At 43.7% G+C, this 19,146-nt stretch overlaps 4 protein-coding genes across 5 annotated transcripts in view; 1 reads left to right on the top strand and 3 right to left on the bottom strand.

Annotated features, from left to right (window-relative positions):
- mto1 (mitochondrial tRNA translation optimization 1) lies at positions 1–4,300 on the bottom strand. The gene is made up of 13 exons (XM_079578096.1): positions 4,141–4,300; positions 3,793–3,993; positions 3,507–3,706; positions 3,310–3,427; positions 2,926–3,224; positions 2,740–2,852; positions 2,474–2,664; positions 2,264–2,394; positions 1,339–1,543; positions 912–1,083; positions 732–841; positions 246–403; positions 1–168 (listed from the first exon to the last, which is right to left on the bottom strand). The coding sequence occupies exons 2-13, from the start codon at positions 3,980–3,982 to the stop codon at positions 55–57; spliced, it is 2,001 nt and encodes a 666-aa protein (XP_079434222.1). The 5' UTR covers positions 3,983–3,993; positions 4,141–4,300; the 3' UTR covers positions 1–54.
- A 202-nt stretch (positions 4,301–4,502) lies between these two features.
- Positions 4,503–12,380, top strand: atxn2l (ataxin 2-like). The gene is made up of 22 exons (XM_079578134.1): positions 4,503–5,364; positions 6,107–6,146; positions 6,259–6,315; positions 6,393–6,464; positions 6,552–6,711; positions 6,810–6,931; positions 7,125–7,216; positions 7,296–7,538; positions 7,660–8,090; positions 8,176–8,262; positions 8,335–8,448; positions 8,540–8,620; positions 8,707–8,759; positions 8,876–9,201; positions 9,280–9,355; positions 9,446–9,574; positions 10,598–10,661; positions 10,733–11,053; positions 11,123–11,232; positions 11,305–11,478; positions 11,577–11,748; positions 11,821–12,380. Exons 1-22 carry the CDS (start codon positions 5,240–5,242, stop codon positions 11,868–11,870), a joined length of 3,099 nt encoding a protein of 1,032 aa, XP_079434260.1. The 5' UTR covers positions 4,503–5,239; the 3' UTR covers positions 11,871–12,380.
- Positions 12,381–12,496: 116 nt separating this feature from the next.
- The window catches only part of LOC306979247 (ADP-ribosylhydrolase ARH1-like), an 8,802-nt gene continuing 2,152 nt past the window's right edge, over positions 12,497–19,146 (bottom strand). Inside the window, exons 1-8 of one of the 2 annotated variants that reach the window (XM_079578113.1) lie at positions 15,899–16,029; positions 14,383–14,500; positions 14,187–14,295; positions 13,943–14,041; positions 13,774–13,879; positions 13,418–13,684; positions 13,110–13,324; positions 12,497–12,901 (exon numbers count right to left, since the gene is read on the bottom strand). In XM_079578113.1, coding sequence (XP_079434239.1) covers positions 12,753–12,901; positions 13,110–13,324; positions 13,418–13,684; positions 13,774–13,879; positions 13,943–14,041; positions 14,187–14,295; positions 14,383–14,500; positions 15,899–15,906 — 1,071 coding nt within the window. In that variant the 5' untranslated portion in view covers positions 15,907–16,029 and the 3' untranslated portion in view covers positions 12,497–12,752. Of the gene's footprint in view, positions 12,902–13,109; positions 13,325–13,417; positions 13,685–13,773; positions 13,880–13,942; positions 14,042–14,186; positions 14,296–14,382; positions 14,501–15,898; positions 16,030–19,146 lie in introns of those variants that run through there. The other variant, XM_079578112.1, reaches the window with a different exon arrangement.
- Positions 17,317–18,685, bottom strand: LOC306979258 (ADP-ribosylhydrolase ARH1-like). The gene is made up of 3 exons (XM_079578125.1): positions 18,406–18,685; positions 18,112–18,326; positions 17,317–17,886 (listed from the first exon to the last, which is right to left on the bottom strand). The coding sequence occupies exons 1-3, from the start codon at positions 18,612–18,614 to the stop codon at positions 17,702–17,704; spliced, it is 609 nt and encodes a 202-aa protein (XP_079434251.1). The 5' UTR covers positions 18,615–18,685; the 3' UTR covers positions 17,317–17,701.

The following is a 19,146-nucleotide window of genomic DNA, read 5'->3' as shown; positions in this document are numbered from 1 at the left end:
TTTTCAAATAAATACAACATTTTATAGTAATTATTTTACTCATGGTGTGTTTTTTTATACATAGCTTTTCTTTTTCCTCTTTTCCTTTTGGCCTATAGTCTTAACATAGCTGAGCAGGTGAACTATTGCAGCAGGAGTCATGCCTTGCAATCGGGAAGCAGCACCAAGCTGAAAGATAACCACAGATTAACTTCAAACAAAGGAAAGTACAAAACTGTCCACAATGGTTTAACATGGACACTCACAGTGGTTGGTCGGATCCTGTCAAGTATTTCTCGGACTTCCTGAGACAGTGATGCCGGCAGAGAGAGGTAGTCTATGTCCTGAGGGAGCGCCATGTGCTCCTCCTTCTGAATCCTCTCGATCTCTCTCTTCTGTTCGTCACAGTGAAGCCTGTAAACAGCTGGAGACAACATGGAAGAAAATATGTTTACAGAAGGGCATGTAGCACACTCACTGGCTGGTTGGCTTATGGTTTTTGGAATTAGTCATAAGAACTGGCAACACACAGCATGGACTTTCTGATTGTAAGAACTCCTCTCAAAGAAAAAAAAGACCATAACAAACTATCATGTAAGATACTTCTTTAACTCAGTAAATCAACACAACAAATACTATTGGATGTTGATTTTGAACACGTCTGCTGCTTTTCATTTTCCTACATGCCCCATCTTTAACTAAAACAGAGTAACAGAGTTTATCATCAAATGAATGAATAAATCCACACTTACACTCAATCTTGAGCCTTTGTGAATATTCTTGGTAAGGCAAAAGATGCTGTGGAAAAACTGAAGCCAACATTTCAAAGGACACCTGGTTGTACTGTAGAACTGCAATGCCACTGAAAAAACACAGTACCTTATTATGATGCTGATGTAATCAACTAAACGTCTGAAACAGGCACTACTCACGTCATAACAAGATTCTTATTCTCGCTCATGTGGATGTTTGGTAGTTTCTGCCTCCACTTGTAAGCTGACAGAGACAGTGCCTCCAGAACTGCAAGTCCATCCTGAAGCTGATCTCTCACCTTCACGGCCTGTTCGTACCGCAGCGCAGACACGCAGCCCACTTCCTCAAAACCTGCCACAAATACAGGGGCGACAGTCGCTCAGTGGTTAGATAGCATTCATCCACAGATTCAAAAGTCATTGGTTTGAACTTGGGCTTTTGACTCGTGCATATTGTTGTTGTGTCCTTGGGTAAGACCACCAACAGCTTTAGAGTGAATAAATATGAATGAATAAGAAGTTTGTTTAGCTTGTAAAACAATACTAATACAAATATTGACATTACTGTTAAATGTTAACCATAACTTCACAGACTTTAAGTCAGTACCTTTAAGCGTGAGACGAAGGTCAGCATTATCTGGTCGTAATGATGTTCGAAACTCTGCCCGGCTGGTAAACATTCTGTATGGCTCGGTGACCCCACGGCTCACCAAGTCATCAATGAGAACTCCAATATAACTCTCTGTGCGAGACAGCGCCACCGGTGGCATAGAAAGGGCAGAGCGCGCAGCATTCACGCCAGCCCACAAACCCTGTACAGTGAAATAAACGCTTTAGGGATACATACAAATGCAGTGTGCTCAGGAAGTACTCAACCCCTCTTTATCTATTCCTATGTTATCATGTTGAACGCTGGTACTAAAAAAGATTTAAAAAAATTAACTACAGACACAAACTTTTATGAATGTTCAAAAACAGCACTGTTAGAGATTAACATTAAATCACTATTATCATACTGGGTCAAGCTGCACAGTTGTACTATCTCTGTCATAGCCTTGACTCCGGTGCTCAGGCGCCCACTCTCAGCCACTGATTGTTTTGCTTGCATATCAGTATGACGCTCGAGAGGGTATTTATCCCTTTTCTGTGGAAGCATAGACAGACTTGAATGGTAGGACTAGCGCAATGTCTCGAGTTCATGTGTCCTGGTCCTGTACCGATGATAAATAAACTTCTCCTGTATAAGACATCCAGATGCCTAGTCTTCATCTATCCTCTAACAAGCACAACAAGGATTGATGCCATTGTGAAGCTTCAGTATTTCCTTTTTCATATATGTTCAAAACTTACTTTTTTATAATTTCATATAATTCAATATTTTCCATTCTTAAAGTCCGATTGTATGAGAATCAGTGTAGAACGTTTACCAATGGAAAAGAAAAATATGAGACTGATACAGAATAAACAGAAGTAGTTAAAAGAGGTCTGTAAATGGTTAAAACTCGAAATAGTTAAAACAAAAAGACCACTACCTGAGCAGCAGCCTCTTCATAGCCTGTTGTTCCATTGATCTGTCCAGCCAGGAAAAGCCCTCGAGTGCTTTTCACCTGTAAACTGGGGCTGAGCTGAGTGGGACACACAAAGTCATACTGTACACCGTACCCTGCCAAAGCACATCAACAACAATGTTAGAAAATAACTCAAAACTTGACCACTCTTGTCAGTAAAGAGCAGTGGTTTACCTGGTGTGTGGATCTCAGCTCGGTGCAATGCAGGGATCTCTCTGATGAGGCGAAGCTGCATGTCTGGGGGCATGGTCATGGACAAGCCCTGGGGATAGACCAGGTCCGAGGTCAACCCCTCCGGTTCCAACCACACCTGGTGACTCCTCCCCGGGAACCGCAGCACACGGGACTCAATGGAAGGGCAATATCTACAATGGTATAAAGTTTGTTGTTGGGAACATCTTAAGCAGTATACTGTATATTACTGATGCACTTGTTTGTACCTGGGACCTTTAGCATCTTCCTGTATATGGCAATTTAGATGGAGGCTGTCATGTACAACTTGCTCTACACTTGGAGTAGTGTAGGTCAGGAAGCACGGCAACTGGTCTTCAACCTGTAAAGTTTGGTAAATTTGTTTGTACATCATCTCTCTGCTTGGAAAGGTGGTTGTGCTTGTGGTTTCTTACTTTGCAGTGTGTTTGAGTATTGAGAAAGCTGAATGGTGCTGGGTGACTGTCAGGTGGGTGAAGCTTAGCCTGGGAAAAATCCACAGAATCTTTTAGAATCCTCGGAGGCGTGCCTGTCCTGAGTCTCCCCATCTTCAGCCCCAGTGTCTCTCTCAGTGTGTGGGATAGTCCAGATGAAGATGGGGCATCTCCAATTCGACCCCCAGGCGAAGTGGTGCGACCGACAAAGAGTGACCCAGATAAAAAAGTGCCAGTTGTGAGAACCACAGAGCTGGCAGAAAGTGGCTGAATTTGGTTCGCTGTTAATTAAAAGCAAACGCTTCAGGTTAGGATATCAACATCCAAATTGTATTATATTGTTTAAGAAAAAGGTAAGATCTGAACCTAATCTAATGCCAGTGACTCTGTGGCGACCAGGCTTCTGTGCGTTTTCTTCCGTCACAAGCAGCTCATCCACAGCTCCCTCTAAAAGTGTCAGTTTGGGTATGTTTGACAATTCGGACTGGAAAGATAATCAGAACAAGTCAAGTGCTTAGTAATGTGTGCAGCTTGAATATACATGATAGGATTGAGGCTTTTACTTGAATGAATTCCCTGTAACGTTGTCGGTCTAGTTGAGCTCTTGGGCCCCACACAGCAGGACCTTTTCTTCGGTTCAAGATGGAAAAATGAATCCCAGCCCAGTCTCCTGCTCTTCCACACAAGCCGTCTAACGCATCAACCTCCTTCACAAGATGGCCCTTACCAACTCCTCCCAGAGAGGGATTACAAGACAGGGCTCCTAATCATCGGGTTGGACAAAACACTGAGTTTGGAATATCACAAATGCAAAAACACAAACACTGCTATGTATTTCATAATTCGCACCAATCGTTGAGATCTTCTGTGTGACCAGAAGTGTTTCGGCGCCCAGCCTGGCAGCAGCCGCAGCAGCCTCTGTGCCCGCATGGCCTCCTCCCACCACAATAACATCATAGTGTGGTGAGGGCAGATGACCAGAATATCTGCAGGCCATGGACACACATCTCTGCAATGGGGCAAACTTCTTCATCTGCATGTGGCATCCAACTGTCAAATATAAAGCCGAAAAATAAGAGAACATTCTTGCAGGGTAAATAATATTGTATCAATAACTAATAACCCTTCAATTACAGTCGCACAAATCTACAAGACAGGCCAATAAGTATTGTTAAAAGTTTGTTTTCAGAGACTTACATTTTCGGAGTTGATCTTCAAGGCAATTCAAATTAAATACTAAAAACAAGTCTGCTTAGACTCTTATGTGGCTGCCTGTTAACGTAAAGGGCTCTTTACAAGGAGGTGGCCATCTTGACTTCAGATTACAGTCGTAATGACTGCTCTATATGCGCACCCAGATATTGGGTAATGGTTTTACATTTGGATTTCGTGATGTGTATCTGCAAATAAACAGAATATTCTATAAAGTACTGCAATATAAATAACAATACTATGTTGTATACACACATATTTACACGCTTAACTTTCGTCCGTTGTTTCGTCCCATAAACAAACTTAAAGCCTCGTTTCAAATAGTAGTGACTGCCACATGTGACCTACCAGCAGCATCAATCTGAGCATTTTGGGTTGGGGTAAAAACATGAATCCCTAAGCATCATTGTTTACTTATAATAAATATGTCACTGTGACTCCTGAACGCATGAGGACACGCTTGAGGAGTGGGTCAAAGACGGACGTGAACGCCCCCCTCCCCCTTCAGCCTTGTGCCGTGGTGGCAGTGAGCAACGCGCGGATTGAGTCAAGCGAACCTACCAAGAGGTGGTGTTGACCAACCGCAGCAGGTTTTCTACAAGAAAACTTAAAGCTAAAACTTTGTAAGTTTAAAGACAACAATTCTTAGAAGTCAACTTTCAGAGGAGTAACTTGGGACATCAGAGTGAACGCAACAAGACAGGCCGAAGAAAGTAAATATCTGAGATACATCGCCTGGAGCGAGCGTCAGGATCAAAGCTAATGCTAACAAGGATAAGCTAGCTCAAGCTATTGCTAAATAATACACTTATTTGTGTTATTTTACTGGGCCTTGTTGATAGCAGCCGAAGCTTTTGGTTACGTTTAAATATTATACATTTGTTACATGTATTTAGACGGATGCAATTTATGTTTGCATTTTAGGCCACAGGCGACTCATGTTGAGGTTGCAACATTAGCGTTAGCATCTGTGTTAGTGGGTTGACACCGGTGATAAGTCCGTGGATTTTACTCAACACGATAGGCTTCAAAAACTTCTAATCATTAAGTAGTTTAGCTGGAAGTGATTGCTCTCTAAGCATCAATGCTAAAACAACAACAGACTCCTGGTTCAGGCGGGAGGAAGACGTCAAACGGAACCACACATTCGGGCGGAATGTCTACGCCTGTCAGCGGCGGGAACAGCGGCAACAGGGCGCCCGCAGGGAGGTAAGCAATCCGGCATTCCTCTCACAGGACAACCCGGGGACTGGCTTGTGATCCGGAGGCCTACCGGTTAAATGCTATGTGCTCCATGGGCGTGGTTGCTGAAAATGACTTTACTCTGAACCAATGATGTTAAGTTTAATTTGATTGGCATTGGGAACGGACCAATTACGACAAGATACTGGGCTGATAACAAAAATAAGAGGTGGACCCATGTGTAGCATACGCTAAACTACCTTCAACACAATTGAAAAGCGTGTAAAGTTAATCTAACCCGTGCTTTTTTGAAAACAATATGACAAACAAAAGCAAACGCAGTCCTCCTCGTCGCGGGTAAGAATTGACCTATATCTGTGAAATCTGTAATGAATAACTCCCTGGTCCGTTTGCTCTTTATCTGAAACGGGCCGTGTTTACCAAGCTGTTGTCAGTCCACTGCGGCTTTGTTTTGCAACCTTTCAAAGACTTGGTCTTTTCCAGAGCTATTAGCAACAAAAGTATGCACATTTTACATGATGTTGCTTTATACATATCACATAGTTTGTAATTTGAGTTATGGTAACATTTGTTACGTTATGGCGAGCTGGTGGTGACTGTGTGGTTTCAGTTCAAACCACCTTTGTTCTTGAGGTTACAAATATTTGTTGTGTTTTTGTGCATGAAATGACTGAGCTTCTTTAGATAAGCTCCAAACAAGTTATGTCTATGTGAAAGCTACAATTATTTTCAACTTTCTCTCTTGTAGGAACAGAAATTCTGTAAAACCCTCCTTTCAGTCAGCCCCTGTAAGTACAAGCACCATATACACAACACTTTCACCAAATAACTCAACATAAATGTCAAATATAAATTTGATTTGAAAATGTATGTATTTAACCATTTCTTCCCAATAAATAGGCATTTGATGGGGTCTACAATAATGCTAGAATGCTTCACTTTCTCACAGCTGTCGTGGTAAGTGGTAACACTTTAAACTCATGTTGAGGAGTTTCAACCATTCATTTGTTTTAAACAACTCAACTCTTTACTAGGGCTCCACTTGTGACATTAGAGTGAAGAATGGGAGTGTGTTTGAGGGAATTTTTAAAACGCTTAGTTCACGAGTGAGTAATATGTTTTCATTTTTCCATCATATTTTATAACTTGAGTGTGAACTTAGCTTTGTGTACTGAACCGTTTCTTATCATCAGTGCGAGTTGGCGGTGGATGCTGTACATAAACGTACCGAAAACGGGGGCTCCACATCAGCTCCGCCTCGAAGAGAAGAGATCACTGACACTATGATCTTCAGCCCTCAGGACTTGGTCACTATGATCTGCAGAGATGTGGACCTGAACTATGCCACAAGAGGTACAACTAATTACTTTACAGTTGTGTGCAGAATTGGATGGAGCTCATTTTTATCTTTGAAATATTAAACTAAATGCGTTGTTACATTGTTTCTGCAGACACATTTACAGACACAGCTATTAGTTCCACGCGTGTTAATGGAGAGCACAAAGAAAAGGTGTTACAGAGATGGGACGGTGGAGAAAATAATGGGGAGAGTTACGACCTAGAAAACGACGCTGTGAGTGCATTTGGTATTGTACATACACAACTGTGTAAGATGCATGTCTTTGTTATGTGCACAAATGTTGCAGTTTTAAACCAGAGCTTGTGAGGCTGGAGATAGACATCATTAGTAGATCTACAGCAGACAGTTAATTGAAATTGTTAACATTACTTATTTTCTTCTGTTTATTCATATTTTATTCACACAGTCCAATGGCTGGGATGCCAACGAGATGTTCCGTTTCAACGAAGTAAAGTATGGAGTCACATCGACATATGATTCCAGTCTCGCAATGTACACGTAAGTTAAATTTGCACAGTTGGTGATCGACAGTCCTGTTTAAATAAGATTTGGCAATAATGTTTATGTGTCGTGTTAGTGTTCCTCTTGAGAAGGGTAACTCGGACATGTATCGACAAAGAGAGGCCCGTGCTGCTCGTCTGGCCAGTGAGATTGAGTCCAGTCCGCAGTATCGCCATCGCGTCAACCTTGAAAATGATGAAGTTAAGAGTGAAGAAGATAAGTACAGCGCTGTGGTGAGAGAGGGCAACGACCGGGAGAGGGGTCGGGAGAGCCCCCGTGAGCGGGAACGCGGCAGAGACAGCCCCGGGACAAGCAGCAGGTAAGAAGTGTGATCGCTAACAAGGATTATCGTTTTGTAGTAACTTTCTGAAAGAGTGATCATCTGTAGAGCAACAAATGTTAAGATAGACATGGTACTGATGTTGTTTTACGTCCAACAGGGAGGGCAAGTACATCCCACTACATCAGCGACAGAGGGAAATGAACCGGGACAGAGCTGGTGGGCCTCCGTCACACAGTCGTGGAGGTTACCGCTCCACCCCTCCATCGTCTTCCTCCTCCTCTCCCAGACCCTCATTACCTTCAGCCAGCGGCCCACAGCCCGGCACCTCCCCGTCAGAGAGGAGCAGTCCTTTGTCAGGTCGTGGTGGGGCCTATGCTCCTCATCATCCCCAGGCCAGTCCCAGCCCTGGCCCTGGCTCTGGTCCGGCTAGTCCCTACACTCCTGCTTCACCTGGAGGTTCTGTGCCCTCTACACCCACAGCTGCTGCCCCCTCTTCTGCCAGCCCCCCTGCCCCTCACACCAACACAGTTTCTCATTCCCACTCACTCCCCCACTCACTGTCGGACGGTGCTCGGCCCGTCAACGGAGGTATGAACAAAAATATTTACATTAAACATTGTTTAGAACCTGGAATAAGATTTATAAAAATGTGTTGTATTTTTTCCATTTCCAGTGTCCACAAGAACATCTCCGAAAGCTCAAAGGCCTCCACAGTCCAGTCGAACAGTCCGCACTCCAAATTCTCACTCTCAGCCCACAGGTACAGGCCACTCTCAAAACGGCTACAGTATTTCATTGTTAATAATTCTAATTCATATCATCTCTTTTGCAGTCTCTCGCTCTCCTAAATCGGGATCCTCACAGGACACGCCTTATTTAGATACCAGTTCGGTCTCCTTGCCTGCCCAGAAGACATCTGGACCTGCTCCTCTCTTTCCTGTCGATGGTATAAACATGAATCCGTTAATAACAATGACTTGATCTTAATTTGCCACAGATTTCACATCAGAAACGTAATATGGCATTTGTCTTTGCAGTTAATGAGATCCTTTCTGCAGCTGCAAAGGAGCGCTCATCGGAGAGCCCCAGTGGCACAGATGATGGCAAAAGCAATAAAGGTGTGCATAGAAACATTTACAGCTAGCTTTACATACTAGTAATTGTCAAAGATTTACTTATTTTATTTCTACACCTGTCCCATCAGTGCAACAAAGGTCACAAATTGAAGAGCTGCGCAAATTTGGCAAAGAATTTAGGGTAAGTGCTTCTGTCTTTCTGTGGTATTTGAGACGATCTACGGCAATTGTCATATTGAAAATCAACCACTCCATTTCAAGATAAGCAAAAGTATTTCCCTCATTGTTTACTTCTAGCTACAACCGAGTGGTGGCAGCTCTCTGGGTTCACCTGCTACAATGACCCCTTCCACCGTCACAGACGGAAGTCAAAGTGCTGGAAAATCTCAACCAGATACTGCCACAGAGCCCAAATCACAGCTGCCGGCGTCTGTCCCGTCCCAGCCTCAGCCTCAGCCTTCCCCTGTCCCAGCTGAAGAACCTAAAGATACTGCTGCTATACCTGGGGCCACCACTACGACAACAGGCCCTGAGAGGCAGTCCCCAGCCACCCCTCAACCGGCCAGGACCCCAGGAAGTGACGAGAGCAGGTCTGATCCGGAGCGTTCCGAAGGCGTGCCAGAGTAAGTCTCAACTTTGCCCAAAAGCATTTGGTATTACCATCAGTTTTTATTATTGGGTGTCTCTTGTCTTTTCTCTAGGCAAGTAAAGAAATCCACTTTAAATCCCAATGCTAAGGAGTTCAATCCCAATCCCGTCAAAGCGCCAATGCCTATGGTAGGCTCCTTCTTCAGCACGGTTTGCCACAGTGTGAAAAATGTGTTCTCGACAATGCTTTTATGAAACACTTTTTCCATCACTTTTCAGAACAAGCCTAGCACCACGCCAACTCCTCCGCGACCCACACCTCCAAGTCCTGTGGTCCTGTCACACCCTGCAGCGGGGCAAGGACCGTTGTACAACTCTCCCTACCTCTACCAGGTCCATTCTGTGCAGGTGCGTCAGTGAAGTCTCCACACAACTTTCAACATCTGTGTATTTAATCAGTCTTAATAGGAGTGTAACAAATAGGGTGATCACACTCGATATGTGTTGTACTAAAGTGACAGTGCATATTTTCGTCTAGATTTCCTGTTTTATGAGCTCCATTTTCTGTGTGTATACCCAAATAGAGCCCAAATTGTTTTGGGTTCTGCTGAAGATCACCAGGCTGTGGTGAATTAGATCCATTGCAGAGTGCATTGTGAAAGTTGCAAACAAATGCACGAGATCCAATCTTGGTCATTATCGTCCCCTCACGTGTCCAGGTTATCGTAAAAGCTTTGTTTCCAACAAATTAAAGCATGATGTTGTCCAGGAACGGTCAAACTACAAGCCACAAATCAAATGTGCTGCTCTGTGCTAGTTTTACGCAACGGTCTATGGAAAGTGACACCAGAAAGTTATCTTAAAGGTGCATTATGCAACTTTTTATGCAAAAAAAAAAAAAGTTGATAATGTCCCAATGACCCAGCGGCATCTCTACAATGCTCCAGGATCAATTGTTTTGAAGGTTTTCTGGTGAGATGGTCCGCCCACAGTGAAAACATTCCAAGCAATTGAGTGTCGTAGAGACCACTGTGATCATACAGCCACTGCATCACAAGATCAAATGTGCACAAATTTCAGGGTTTTTTTCCCACATAAAAGGTTGCATAATGCACCTTTTAGGGAACAACAGTTTTACTAATTTAATACAGTGATCATCGCTGCTGTATGCCATTTATACATATTTATTCAAAACCAACTTGAATGAGATTTATTTATTCTAGGTTTTAAATTAAAGCACACGTGAAGTAAATATCTAAACAATGCTTGTAATTTTTATTTTATTATTTTTAATTAAGTGCCGTAATGTTTTTTATTTATCAGAACTGCATCATGATGCACCAAACTCTGGTTCCAATATTATGAATAGAGCTGAATCATGAGATGGTTGAACCTACACCCCTAAGTCTTAAACATGTTTGTGATTTACAGCCCCCACCAATGTATCAGTACACTATGTCCACTGTCAACCAAGGGAAGTTTACCAGGACCAAAGGTAACATACTCTAAAAGGGGTTTTTTTGGGAATATTTTTGTTTTGTTTACATTTCTTTGCTGTGTGTCCAGGCTCGGTTGTGGCTCCACGTTCTGATCATGCAGCATCAGGACCTCCCTTAATCCAACCTGCCTCAGCCGCTGGAGCTCCTCTGGTGGCGTCTCCATATGCTCAGTCCTACCTGCAATATAACCCACAGCAGTACAGTCAGCAGCAGGTCCTCCAGGCCATGTCGCCTTATGCAGGTCAGCACATGTACCCCATGTTACAAGGTGGTGCTCGAATGATTGGACAAGGTGGAGGGCCTCACGCTCAAGCGCTGGGCCCCCCGGGTGCCCCCCAGTTCCAGACACAAGGAGACGGTTCCCAGGGTCCACAGCAAGGCATTTATGGTGGGTAGACTTCAAACGGAAGAAACCTTTTATTTCTGTGCTTTATCTTACATGTTTATCTCTTTGTAGCTCCACAATCCTTTCCTCACCACTCGGGTCCAGTGCATCAGCCACAGCCATCTAGCACCCCCACAGGAAACCAGGCCCCACCACAACATGCTGCTCCCAGTCCTGGACAGGTACAGTTTAAACAATTCTTCGCTTGTTTGCATGTCTACTTTATTTATTATGTTTTATTGTTGTTTTTGTAGAATGCACAGTCAGGTCCTCAGCCCCCGTCGTTGTACCATTCGGGTCCTCTCTCAGCGCCTACCCCTCCCAACATGCCCCCAGGTCACACGTCTCCGCAAGGGTCCTACCCCATACCAGGCTACAGCATTCACCAAGGGATCGCACCCACATACCCTCTGAGCCAGATAGCACAGGTAGGAATCTACTCCCCGCTTTCTTCACCCATTCTGTTCAACATGCCTGTACAAAATGCACACGCTTTTCCGAATATTCACATCCCTTGGTTCTTCAGGCCCATGTACAAGGAGCCATGTCTGGTCCCCACCATTCAGGCAGTCACGGACAGCCACAGTTAGTAATGCTGCAGCCGCCTCCTCAGCAAGGTCCCGGTTCAGTGCCCCAACATCCACAGCATGGACCTCAGCAAGGAGCACACCAACATTTCTACATAAGTCATCCACAAGGTAAGAAGAAACAAAATAAGAACATGACATCACTTAATAAAATGCTGAATGAAGTGCTCCTTTTCCCCACAGCAATGCAGGTACAGGCACACCCTCCTCAGTTTCACCCGGCTGGAAACTGACTACACCCACCTGCCAAAACAAGCCCCTCTACCTACTGGATGAGAGGAGGCCCAACGTGAACTCTTACTAAACAAGTATGACAGGACAGTACCTCGAAAAGGAGGAAACCCGCATCAAGCACCTTATTGTTCTGCCATAACGTTCTTCATCAGTGCAAATCTCGGTCTCGACCTTTTCACAAGGATGTAGTACCTTTCTAATGCTAATGAAGATGGCAGACAGCAACGGCAGCGACACCCGCTGTCGTCCTGCTCTCCTTTCCAATTCCCTCTCAGAAGCACGGGACACCTCACTGAGCCGACCATGTGGAGGCACAGGACACAGATGAAAATCAACAGGGGACATTTCATCTTTTTAGCAACAGAAAACAAAGTGAAAAAAACTGAACCAGGCGCTTGATAACACAAAAGGAAGGATTTGAAGAGGAGGGGGGATTTTTAGCATTTTTAAAAATTAGTTGTGTAGTTAAACACCCTGTTGCCCCTCTCTGTAGGAAAATTATAATAAATAAAAATGGACAAGATAAAAAAAAAAAAAAAAGACAAAAAAATAAAGTTTTCATCTCAACTACAAACATGGTGAGTTTTACTTGTTTATTAACACTGGTGCTATAGTTAACATTCATTTTACATTAATTCATTAGGCAGTAATTATGTAGACTCAAAACAAAGTGATTAACCTCCCAGGAGACTTCCCACACATTCTCATTACCTTGGGATTTGCCATGAGCATTATGCGTTTGTATTATGCTAAGTGTTCACTAGGGGGACCTCTAACAACACAGTGTAACATTGTCTCTGGGTCAGCGTTGTCTGACATCAATTAACTTGGTTTTATTTTGTCATTGCAAAACTTCACACCGTCTCAGTCTGTTGCAGTTTTCAGTGTGACAGGGCATACAGCTGCTCCCCACATTTCTCCAGTCGGTCCTTGTACTCCAGCTTGGCGTAGTTTCCATCTGGGACACCCTTTGTGCCATGTAGGACGCCCCAACAGCAGCAGGCGATCACAGCTGTGCTATCACTGTCACCTAAACAGAGAGACAAGGAACATTAACAAAAAGGAAAAAAAGTATAATTAATTACACAGAACAATGACATTGTCTCGGAAGCCAGTCTGTGAAGGCAATCTCCCAATCAGACAAAATTATGTATGAGTCGGGTAAAAAGCCAAATTGTCTCATCTGACAACTGTGTGTCTGCATAAAGGAATATTAATGAGACCATGAAGCTTCTTACCACCATGAAAAGCTGCTCTGTTCATTAGCTCCTCCCAGTCTGAGCCTGCTCCCAGTAAAGCATCATAAGCGATCATTGGAGCGTCGTGGCCACTGCGTCCTGCCCAGCCTTTCAAACTAAAGCTCTTGTAAGCTTCATCTCTTTCAGCCGGACCATAAGCATCAGGCCAAAGCGGAGGCCCCACTCCATTAGACAATCCATGCACATCCAAGTACCTGTAATATATGAAGAAGGAAAAAAAAAAAGTTGTATCACCTTCAAGTCTGAATGTGTGTCAATCCAAACCCAGTTTTTTGCCCGTCTCTTACCACTGCCATTTCTCGCTAAAGTATTCCCAGTCTCTTAGCGTCTCCTCCACAGCGAACTCTCGACCGTCGACAAAACACTTCGCGATAGGAATGGCTTCATTAATGAGACCGAGACCCCAAGTCGTGATTGGTCTCCTCTGGACGGCGTACGCGGTGAACAGGGCAGCAGCCACAGCTCCCAAGAACCCCGTCGGGTGAGGGTGGGTCATTCTACCCGTCTCCACTGCAACTGCCACCAATGACAACAACTGGTCCGGTTTGGGATACCTGGAGGGAACCAGTTTGCGTGGTCCTGACATGAGGGTTTCTGTGCATCATTCACGCTACAGTTACAATTAAGTGTAACATGCACTCACCGTAGACCGATACACATAGACCTCATAGCCGCTCCACAGCCTGTCCCATCAGGGTTATAGGGCACTCTGTAGCCTCCTTCCTTCCCTGGCTTCAGCTGTGATACGCCTGTTAGAAACGGCATGATTTTTTACTGTATGTTAGTCACATTATTTAATTATTTCTCTTTACCAAGCATGCTCGATGGTCCTGGTTTCCTGCCTTCCATGTCCTTCATCCCCTCAACATATCGCGCAGCCACTTCATGTAGCAGCTCCTCACCGGCCTTCCCTGTCAGCAAACAATGAATATAACCACTGTTTAAAATTGAATTCTTGTCATCGTGCAACGTGAGCATATGATTCAAAGTTGGGAAAACGATGTAGCATCATGTCCAAGTATAGTAGAATAGAGCAGGCCAACACTTTGCCCTCACCAGTTGCTAAACCTTCTGCAGTGGCTAAATGTAAAACCGTGTCGTCGCTCACAGGCCAGTCTGGGAGCTCAGCCTTGATGTTCTTCACGCCACCGAGCGCCTTCAACTCCTGCAAACACATAATAAGACAGCCTTACAGACCTTTTATTCTGTGGAGGTGACCGGGACCAGGGACATGATCCTGTCCTGCACTGACCTCATGAATGGCTGGTCCTGACTCGTTGTACTCCCACAGCTGGTTTCTGTATCCCAGAGCATCACCTACTCCACTCAGCAGCATCGCCGCCTTGTAGTGCTCCAGTGTGGCTGATGTGCTGAGGAGGAGTCAATAAAAGCATGAGGAAGAATACAGTGGTATGGAAAAGTTTGGGCACCCCTGTTTTCATGATTTTCCTTTATAAATCATTGGTTGCCTGGATAAGGTGGCATTTTGGACCAAACATCTCCAGTTCACTCAGGTTTGATGGTTTCCAATCATGGACAGCCCGCTTTAAACGACAGCTCATATTCAATAATATTCAGGTCTAGGAACTGAAATGTTAATTCCAGAACGCTGTACTTGTTCCTCTGCACGAATGCCGTAGTAGATTTTGACCAGTGTTTAGGGTCGTTGTCTTTTTGAAAGATCCAGCCCAGGAGCAACTTCAACTGTTGTTACCGATTCCTGGACATTGTTCTCCAGAATCTGCTGATATTGAGTGGAATCCATGTGGCCCTTCTTTATCCTTCCCCTAAACCAGGGGTAGGCAACGTCAGGCCCGGGGGCCAAATCCAGCCCTCCAGCACAGAACCTCTGGCCCCCAAGATGATTTGGAGAAATATTAATAAGACATAAAATACCTGTTAAAGTAGTCTTAAAATAGTGTCAGTATTTTAAAAATGTCCTGTCAGAACATCCCGCTTGGTCATAATGTTAAACAGTAATTCTCCAGGACCCAAAAGTGGGTCACGGAACCATTTTCAGTCAGTCTATAGGGAACTTTTATTCAATATTTTCCATCTGAAACTGCATGGAAACACTGCGTCTGTTAAAATGAATGTTAATGGGTTGTTTTGATCATAATTTCAAGTCTTAATGGGAAATCTACTGCGTGTTCAACAAAAACTTGTGTGGAAAATACAATATTTTATACGATATATGATAAAAATGACAAATATATTTAGGTCCTCGGCTTGTCATCCAAGGGTTATGGTGGATCCCAAAGCCCTGACACTTGGGAACCACTGATGTAAAACTTTTCTTTTTTTTTTATTGCGTTGAAAAGTATACAACGTGTATATAGGAATATACAGTATGCCAGGGGGTATAATAGAATTGTACAATACAATTATAACTATACTATAACAATAGGCTACTATAACTATATTATAGTTACACATATATTGTATTTTAAGCAAATACTGATGGTTTTCAGAGCCTTTTACTTTTGCATACCACTGTAGTTTTGTTGATAATTCTGTGACGTAGTGCAGGGAAATCACGTGGGATTTCATATGTCCGCAAACTAATAGCCTTTCTTAACAAAATACTTTTATTAATGACCCCTGTACGTGCATCACCATATCAATATGTCTGTTTAAAGTAGTGACATTAGTCTGTAGCTTAAAAAGCAAGTGCATTCCGCTCCATCAAAGACCAATCTACGTTTGCATGCGCTTTTGAAATCCTGTTTGTTACATTTGTGCTAAATCGCTAGCCTGGCCGTCCTCACCGGTCCATAGCGGCGCCTCCCCCTCAGACAAGCCTCCTCCAAGTGGACACAGGCTTCAGCGGACACCGGGGCTCCAAGCCGAGACAGGCTGTTGCACAACGTGATGAATCCTCTGTGATTATTGACACAAAACAAACTGTAATACCTCGTGTGTAGCGATTTGCTGGTCGCACGTGGGACACTCGAATTGCTATAAAAAGCAGCAGGACGCCGTGAGCCCCCCCCTTACTACAGACCCCTTGACCACAACTTTGTGCAGCTGTGCACAAGGAAAACGATCACTGATGGTGCCCTTTTCCAAATACTCGTAAAGGCTGGGGGAGCTTTTAAAATAGGGTCCTGGTCCTAGACTAGTTAAGTTGAGCAAATGAATTTCAAAACTGATTGTGTGGGTTTAGTGGGTCGCATGAAGGAGGGCTCGAATTGAACAGGTGTTTTTTTGTTTTGGTTTGTTTTTACAAAGCAATCCCACACAAATTAAAGGGTGAATGTTTAACGTTAACCCCTTAACTCCCACCTGAACCGAGCACATTTTCTCCACTCCAGCCTCAGCCTATTCACCTTGTTCCGGGAGTGCACGTGGGCGCCGCCATTGTGCCCGCCCCCTTTTCTCCATGGGACCATAGACCGTTAAAAAAGAATGGGCCTGGAGAAGTTCAGATAAAATCAAGTGTTGACATGTTGGTGTAAACGAACATTGGATATTTTACACCAATCAATCGACTAAACATCAGGTTTGAGCGGCGAACATTTCCCCTCGTTCTCCGTTTAAATGAACAGGCTTCGCGCTCGACCGGAAGTGTCAAGACAACGGAAGTGCCTCCGAGACAAGGCAAGAGTGGGCGGGGCGGAATAACTGAAAGCTAAGACCTTCAAAGCTGTTTCCCCCCCCTCCCCTTCCGATTATTGTTACTTGTTCATCTTTTTTGTCATCTGTTTTGCTGCATTTTCATCCTCACGTCTCTTGTTGCTCTTTTGTAACTTGTTGCATTTTCATCACTTTTTGTCGCTTTCTTCGTGAAGTCGAACTGGTGAAAATGGGGCTCGGTTAAGAGGTTAAAAATGCTCCAGAAAAATATGAATGCAATATAACTTTGGTCCAGTAGGCTACTTATAATAAGACAAACTTCTCCACTGAAGATTTTTGTATTTAAATAGGCTGCCAATAGGACATAATTCAATTCTAGAACGTGTTGTTGGCATTATTGTCCTCGGTTAACACATAAACAGAAGAAGCTTCATGTTAAACACTTGATGTTAAAATGAACTGACATTTGAACCATGTAATAGTCTGTTTTAGTATTTAAATTCACAATCTCACAAATGATTAAGACAATAATAAGAATGACCAAAATAAAAATTGAAATAACATGTTCCTCATTGTGTCTAATAACTGCAATTGACAGGAACCAATTTCTATGAGCCTTTATTGAGTTCATTTAACATTCAATACTACATTAAATTTGAGGCATACAAAGCTTCAAACAAAGTAATTACCTCTCAGTGCACACGCCGCATTCCTATTATGGTGAATTTGTTCCACATCATAGGTTAGCAAATGAAAATCATGCTCTGGGCAGATAGAGCTGCATAGTTTAGCAGGAGGTGGTTGGCACACAGCAATTAAAAAAAATCTATATTTAGAGTGTTAGATACACTGTGCAAAACCACATCAACTTTTTACAATAAGGAATTTGTATATTACCACAATAGTCCCATTGTGGTAATATACAATGGGTCTATTGTCAAATCAAAAGTATCATCAGTACTAGTCACTGATAGGCAAGTTATGCATAAAACGGTTTAAGAGACGCCACTCTTTTCAGCCTCACAGTTAGAGAGGTGTGACAGAGCATACAGCTGCTCCCCACTTTTCTCCAGTCGGTCCTTGTACTCCAGCTTGGCGTAGTTTCCTTCTGGGACCCCTTTAAAGCCGTATAGGACGCCCCAACAGCAGCAGGCGATCACAGCTGTGCTATCACTGTCGCCTACAAACCAAAATAAATCATGATTAAAGCATCTATTTTATCTCAAAAGCAGATGCACAAAACCGTTTAAGCAATTTAAAGCTTGTCTGGTACCAAATGAGGCCATAATGACAAGTTTCCCGCCCTTAAACTATATTAAAATGGACTGATAACCCTTTTATATAAAGATTAATAAATATAGGGTTTCTTTATGTGCAAAAAAGTTGTCAACATTAGATGACTTACCACCATGAAAAGCAGCTCTGTTCATTAGCTCCTCCCAGTCTGAGCCTGCTCCCAGTAAAGCATCATAAGCGATCATTGGAGCATCGTGTCCACTGCTTCCTCCCCAGCCACTGAAACTGAAGCTCTTGTAGGCTGCATCTCTTTCAGCTGGTCCATAAGCATCAGGCCAGATCACCGGCCCCACCCCATTAGACAGTCCCCGCAGATCCAAGTAGCTGTGACCAAAGATATTAATGTTGAAACACTTGCCATGTTAATTATAAGTGTTGAGAAAGACAACAAAGCAAGTTTTACCTCTGCCACTTGGTACAGAAGTAGTCCCAGTCTCGCTCCGTCTCCTCCACAGCAAATCCGGTTTCCTTTACAAAGCTCTTTGCGACGGGACAGGCTTCACTGAGGAGCCCTGTACCCCAGGACTCCATTGGCCTCCTCTGAACGGCGTACGCTGTGAACAGGGCCGCGGCCACGCCTCCCAGGAAGCCCGTGGGGTGTGTGTGGGTCATCCTGCCCGTCTCCACAGCGACTGCCACAAGAGTTTTTAGCTGCTCCGGCTTAGGATATCTGATGAGAATTCACTTTGTTAATAAGAATGCCCAATGGTCTGGAAACAAAATACTACAGTAAAACAACTGCTCATGAAAACTACTTAAAGGGGCTAGATGCAAGTTAGCCATTTTATACTCACTACTGCCACCTCAGGCCATACGTGTAACTGCACCTTCTATATTAAGCTTGTGCATGAAGGTACTTCGGAGCGAATTAACACCTTTTTAAATGACAGTGCAGGATTTCTAGAGGCATTTGTGGTGAATAAGTCTGGGCTCATTCTACACATTAGGACATGGCTGGAACATGTAGGGGGAGGAAAATACTTAATTTTAGCATTTTTAAACTCCCTTTAATACAACTCAAGGCAGGTGTAACAGATACAAAACAACAAACACTTGAATGATTAGCCCCTTAATGTGGACTTTACCATACACAACCCCCCTATGTGCAACTGAATAAAGATTATATAACACACTAAGCATGAAA

The sequence above is a fragment of the Gobius niger genome (genome assembly GCF_951799975.1).
Source record: "Gobius niger genome assembly, chromosome: 19".
Taxonomy (NCBI): domain Eukaryota; kingdom Metazoa; phylum Chordata; class Actinopteri; order Gobiiformes; family Gobiidae; genus Gobius; species Gobius niger.
This window is presented reverse-complemented; position numbering and strand designations above follow the sequence as displayed.